Genomic DNA, 6,889 nt, shown 5'->3' on the forward strand with positions numbered 1-6,889 from the left:
AAAATAAATTAGAAACCAAACGCGCAAATTACCCCAAACCATAGGGAGCATTCGTGTAATTTACTCATATATATATATATATATATATATATATATATATATATATATATATATATATATATATATATATATATATATATATATATATATATATATATATATATATATATATATATATATATGTCCCAACAAAGTTGACGTATTATTTTTTCCTATGGCACATTATTTTTATAAGTGCAAGTGACTTTTTCTTTCTATTCTTATATTTGGCCTTTTCTAATATACTAATCATGATCTTATAAAAATAGCAAACAATAATTATTTTCAACTTGCAAGTGTAGAAAACTTGAATATATTATAGCATAAAGATATTATTTTTTGCATTTCTAAATCAAAGATAGTAAATCTACTTTTTCCTTTATTTCTGTCGAGTAAATACAATCAAGGCAAATCGGATTTTGATATAACGAATGTGAGTAAAATTAGAAATGTCGTGAAGGAGTGAAAAACAAAAGGAGGGGACAGGTTGCTTTTGCTTTCGGTATATGGGCCCCAAATAGGTAACTCGAGCAATTAACTCAGTGGTTTACTAAAGATGACTTAAATCGACATAAATAAATAAAAATACTAAGTTTATTACATTAGAAAATAAATAATATACATACAATTGATAACATTATAGAATGTATTTTCTAGTCACACAAATTTGTAGTGTGCGAACAAGTCTTGAAACTTTATTGGACTGGGTCACCTAACCTACAAAAGGGCATAAAGGTAATTTCACACATAAGCTCAGTGCATGTTTCGTGTCAGGTTCTTGGTGTACATCAGACGCAAACAGTGCTTTTCTATTCCAATTATAAATACGACACAAAATAGATGAATCACCAGCAACAAAATTATCTTGAGCTCAAATTCTCCCCCGTTAATGATGATTTCACCGACTTTTCTTCCCATTTTATCCTTGTTGATGCTGTTAGCGACTTACACCATGAATGCTAATGGGTGTTATACATCGATCATAAGCTTTGGTGACTCGTTGGCTGATACCGGAAACCTAAAACAACTAACCACCAGATCAAACAGCCGGCCACCACATTTCATGTTTCCACCGTACGGTGAAACCTACTTCCATAAAGCCACCGGAAGGTGCTCCAATGGCCGTTTGATCATTGATTTCATTGGTATATATTTACAAACTTTTATATCTTTTTTTGCAGTTCTTATTTCGTTTTCATCAACACCAAATTAGTTAACAACTTAAATTTGTCAAAGTAAATAAAAATATATGATCACCTGTTTATATATTTGACCCGTTTATAAACTTTGCATACTAATATATAGAGACTGATCATGTAAACGTTTATATTTGATAGAGAAATTAAATTGATTCCTACTTTTTATGCCTACAAATAAGCCTACCCAATAAAATTATGACAAGTGTCATCTTTCCATATTTTTTAAACTAAATGATTAAGACTATATTAGGAATATATCAAATACAATTAAATTGAATGGTGATTTGTTATAATTTTAGTGGGTAGGAATAATTGTAGGAGTAAAAGGTAGGAGGCAATTTAATTTCTCTATTTGATATGTTCGGTTTCTTTTATTTCCTTCGTTGAAACTGTTTCTAAATAAGGTATTAATTAGATGTATTTTTGTAGGGTTTTGAGGAAACTAGACTGTTTTTGAAAACATGAGGAAAAAAAAAAAAAAGAGATTTATATATAAGTAAAAAAAAATATGTTTCCATTAGAAAAGTGAAAAACATTATTTTTCTGTAAAAAATTAAAAATACGAACAATAATTTTGTTAGATATGATTTCTTCATGGGTTGTTATAAACACCCTTAGTGAAACATCAAGTCCTCTTTAATTAAACTTAAAATTAATAAGGTGATCAAAACTTATTAATCTTTATTAATATAACACAAGTTGTTATAAACTCTCACTTAAACTCGATCACCCAACAAATAGCAATTTTGTGGTACAGCTAACAAAAAATAATTAATATATGAATTCAATGGATACTTTTAAGATTAGAATATATACCCTTCTTTATTATCAAAAAGGTACTTGGGTTTCGAAGCAAGGATTGTGTGAACTATAATTTAATGTAACATGTGTACTAACAAGTGTGATTCAACAAAATGTACGATGTCGTACCTATTTGGTTTCTTGTACTTAAATTCAACACGTATGAATAACCATCTAATAAATGTTTTTTTTTTCTTGAAGCTGAGAGTCTAGGTATGCCATTGATACCACCATATGAAGGTGTCAAGACGAATGGTATGTTGGAGAAAGGTCAAGGGGTGAATTTTGCAGTAGCTGGTGCGACTGCATTAGATTCAGCGTTCCATGAAGCACAAGGAGTTATCAATCCATATACAAACGCATCTTTGGGTGTTCAATTGGAATGGTTCAAAGATTCGTTGCCTTCTATTTGTGGCACCCCTTCAGGTAGCCAAGTCATTCACCAATAAATTATTTCAAAACAACTTATCAATGAAAATATGTAGGTTGTGTTCGAAAAACTAGTTATCGAATAAGTTATTTTAAATAAAACTTTTCAAAATGCTAGTTTATAAGGTAATTAACATATAAGTTGTGACATATAAGCTATTTTTATATACTAAATGAGTAAACTCAAAAAATAATGCAACGCCAATATAGATCCAAAAAAAGTTAAAGAAAATGACTTTTTCAATTGTTCACCAACCGCGTGGATGTAGTCCACGGGTGGTGACTCACTCACCAACCTCTGCAACAATAACTATGACTAACCGAAAAAACGAATTTGTATAAACATATGAACTTAGTTTAATATTTTACCATTGGCTTACCGAGTATGGATAACGACTTTGGTTAAACTTTTGTTTTTATGAGTTTTAGAAAAGATACACTCAATGTATTCTCGATAGCTTCTTAAATTTAAACAACTTCTTAAATATGTTGGTTGATAGGTATAGTTTCAACAACCGTTAATTTTATCTTGAGGATTTATTTATATAGAATTCATAATTACTTTTATTTGTTACAATTGTTCTTTAAATATCAAATTATTTTAAAGTTAAAGTTTATGGAATTCGTCAATTCGAACATAAAACTATTTAATTTTGAAGCTCAAATGATCTACTTTAATAGTTATTAGTTTGTTTAATATTAAATTATGTTAACTTGTTATTCATTTACATAATTAACACAGTCTTCAAAAATTTAGGAATCTTTTTCTGATGTTGACAACACTCATTATAGAGAAATTGGCCTTGAGAGTTGGTGAAGTTTATTTAGAGCCACATAATATAAGAACTATTTGATTCTTCTTAATAAAGAAAAGGATGTAATGAAATTTAAACCAAAAATCCAAAAAAAAAAGAATGTATATGCATCGAAGTATGTATCTTGAATGTTCTGTTATTCCACCATATTTGACTTTTTAGTTGGGGTACACCCTACGAGGTCAACCTTTTGAAATGACTAATATTTAAGTTAACTAACAATAATAATAACAATAATCATCAATTTACAAAATACGATCAATTAAAATAATGTATACACTCTTATCAAGTTTAAAATATTAGAATTACATTATCTAATAATCGAACAGAAATATTTATTTGGTTTTCGTATATCATTCATTGAATGTAAATGTTTATTTTGCAGATTGTAGACACTTAATTAAAAATTCATTAATTCTTATGGGGGAGATCGGAGGTAACGATTACAATCATGCAGTAATCGCTGGAAAACCAATCGATGAGCTGAAATCATATGTTCCTCTCGTTATTAACACCATTGTTTCAGCTATCAACGTAAGTATAAGTATAAAATCATACACTACATTAAACCAACATGCGTATATTAATTAAATTAAAATTAACAAATCAATCTGGGCTTAATGCATGCAGGAGTTGATTGAGCTTGGAGCTGAAACACTTGTTATTCCTGGAAACCTACCGATTGGATGCTCAGCTGCGTACTTAACGATCTATTATGGTTCTGATTGGGTTAGACACGATAATACAACAGGTTGCATTATAGAGTTAAACAAGTTTGCTGAGTATCACAACGAGTTGCTTCAAACTGCATTAAATCAAATCCGAGAGATTAATCCCAATGTCAATATCATCTATGCCGATTACTACAACGCTGCCATGCAATTTTTCCAATCTCCACAAAAATACGGTATTTAACTGAAAAACTATCTGCTAGTTGAAATGATAGCTGTTAGCTGATAAAAAAAATGTTTAGTGAAACTAAGTTATAATCTAACTAAAATATGTAAAAAATTATATAAAAAGACAGAGTATTGAGTTTTCTTTTAAAATGCTAATCTGAATAACTTTTAAAAAATGTAACGTATTGGTAAGACTTGAAAAATACGATGGTTGTGACTCGATGTTCATGCTACAATAATGGATTCATATGTGGAATATGACTTTTAATGAATTTATATACGAATATAAAAACAAATAATTATTTTTGAGAACTTTTTTTTGGGACCCAAGTTGATGTAGTTGTGTGAATATACAGGATTCACAAATGGAGCACTAAGGGCATGTTGCGGAGGTGGAGGACCATATAACTACAATGAAGACGTAGCTTGTGCAGATCCTTTAGCAACGACATGTGTTGACCCAGAAACATATGCTAACTGGGATGGATTGCACTTAACGGAAGCTGCATACAATGTGATTTACACGAGTTTATTTAAAGGAACATATACTACACCACAATTTAATTCTTTGTGCAATAAGTTAATTGTACAACCAAGTGATGTGTCATCGAGGTCTTTTGAAAGCTTCTAGTACAAGCAAACTAAGCTTGTGAATGAGATGGTTTTGATAATGAAGTATGATTTAATTGTAAGGAAATGTGATTTATGTAGTTGGGTGTATATATATCGTATTCTATCAACGTTTAAAAAGACGTATTTTCAAGAATTTGTTAATGTGTACATAAATTATATAAAAACCAATTTGTTCTATTCACTTGTTCATTATGCTTGGCTTTTTCATTCGCCTGTTATTCGAACCAATATCAATGGGGGCAAATGTATGAACTTATAGGAAAAAAAAAATGATATAAATCGTTATAAAATGAATGCTCAACAGTTAACCTTATAAGTTATTTGAACGAGTAATGGGCCAAGCCTAAAGCTGACTTTTCTTTCTTATGAGACTGAACCAAGCTCAAGCCTCAGATTTAACTTATAAGGCTTTAAAATAAGTCATGGGCTAAACCCAAACTTTACCAATTTTACAAACCGGGTTTCAAAAACACACATAGTTGATAGTAGAAACATTCAGCATATTGGATAATAATTTAAATAAATATTTCTTCATGATATTAAACTTTACACACCAAAAAACTAATTTTTTTTTGAAAATTTTATAACGTTAGTAACACTATGTCTATGAAAAAAAGATACTTCTTATGTTTGTAAACTAATTTTATTTTGTTGACGTTTGTAGTAGCTTAAACATTGTTAAGTAAATATATAAAAAAAACTTTTTTGTAGGTTATTAAAATAATCATTTAATTTAAAAATCTCTCTCTCTCTCTCTCTCTCTCTCTCTCTCTCTCTCTCTCTCTCTCTCTCTCTCTCTCTCTCTCTCTCTCTCTCTCTCTCTCTCTATATATATATATATATATATATATATATATATATATATATATATATATATATATATGGGCCGGCCTTATGCTTCTATTTGTTAAGGTAGGTCTTCGGGCCCCAAATTGTAAGGGGCCATTTAATTCTAATAGACTCTTCTATTCATCTATTCACGCCCCAAGAAAATCACGCTGAATTTCTAAAGACTACAATTACTTCAACATTAAGGACAATTAAACTTCTCGCTGCCGTCGACTTCAACACGCCAACATTCCATTCTTTTCTCCATTCTCGGACTTGATTAAGGCCTCATTCTAATCTTCTCCAATCGATTCTTCCATTGCTCCATTGTTGTCGACTGAATCACTATTGTTCTACTCCGCACTGTTGTTCTCACCTCTCGGTTTCTCCACAACAATCGATTCTTCATTTAATTTGAAATGGTAATGTGTTTGACTAATGAATGCTTGTATTTTCCCTTTTGAGTTTTGATTTTCCTATTTTCTAATTATGTAATTGGGGTTAAATAATAGTCGATTAGCTGAAAGCCTGAAACCGATGTTCTAAAAATCTCAATTGATATTGTTGATTAATGGAATAATAGTAGCCAAGCCAATAAGCTTTGTCCCAATATTTCAAATCTTCAAATTTCTTTGTTTGGTGAATCATTCTTCAAAAATGTTGATGCTTTTTGGCTTTTGGTTTGGTTGATTGACCCAAAACTCTAATATTTGGAAACATCTTCATCAGTACTACAAAACTGAATTATGATGGAATGTATCCATAGTATAGAATAATAGAACAAGTTTTTTTGATCAAACATATGATATTTGATATGAATTCTATGGTTTGGCCTCAATATTTGGTTTTGTTTATAATGAGATTCTTGTTTGACATCTAGTTATATAATGTATTTTTGATTAAAACACAACTTTTCATAAAATATATTCACAAAAAACATATACATACAAAAAATAACTCCGCTATTTGTAAACTTTTTAGTTTATTATTTTCGGTCCCAAACTCGGATAAAGAATGATGGTTTATAAAATTAAGTATAGTAAATGTCAAATTGCCCCAAATTTTTGGTTCGCTTAGAGCCCCAAACTGGTTGAGACATATATATATATATATATATATATATATATATATATATATATATATATATATATATATATATATATATATATATATAGCGAGATTCGTTGAGAACTTATAGTTTTTCAAGAATCCAAAAACTAAAAGTGGACCGTTAAATTTGATTTAA

General features: G+C 29.5%; 1 protein-coding gene across 1 annotated transcript; it reads left to right on the plus strand.

Annotated features, from left to right (window-relative positions):
* Positions 1–879: 879 nt before the first annotated feature.
* On the plus strand, positions 880–4,992 carry LOC145004695 (GDSL esterase/lipase At1g28580-like). The gene is made up of 5 exons (XM_078963673.1): positions 880–1,184; positions 2,241–2,465; positions 3,669–3,817; positions 3,914–4,190; positions 4,539–4,992. Exons 1-5 carry the CDS (start codon positions 929–931, stop codon positions 4,811–4,813), a joined length of 1,182 nt encoding a protein of 393 aa, XP_078819799.1. The 5' UTR covers positions 880–928; the 3' UTR covers positions 4,814–4,992.
* The last annotated feature ends 1,897 nt before the right edge of the window (positions 4,993–6,889 follow it).

The sequence above is a fragment of the Lactuca saligna genome, chromosome 7, assembly GCF_052625555.1.
Source record: "Lactuca saligna cultivar CGN05327 chromosome 7, ASM5262555v1, whole genome shotgun sequence".
In the NCBI taxonomy this organism is placed as follows: domain Eukaryota; kingdom Viridiplantae; phylum Streptophyta; class Magnoliopsida; order Asterales; family Asteraceae; genus Lactuca; species Lactuca saligna.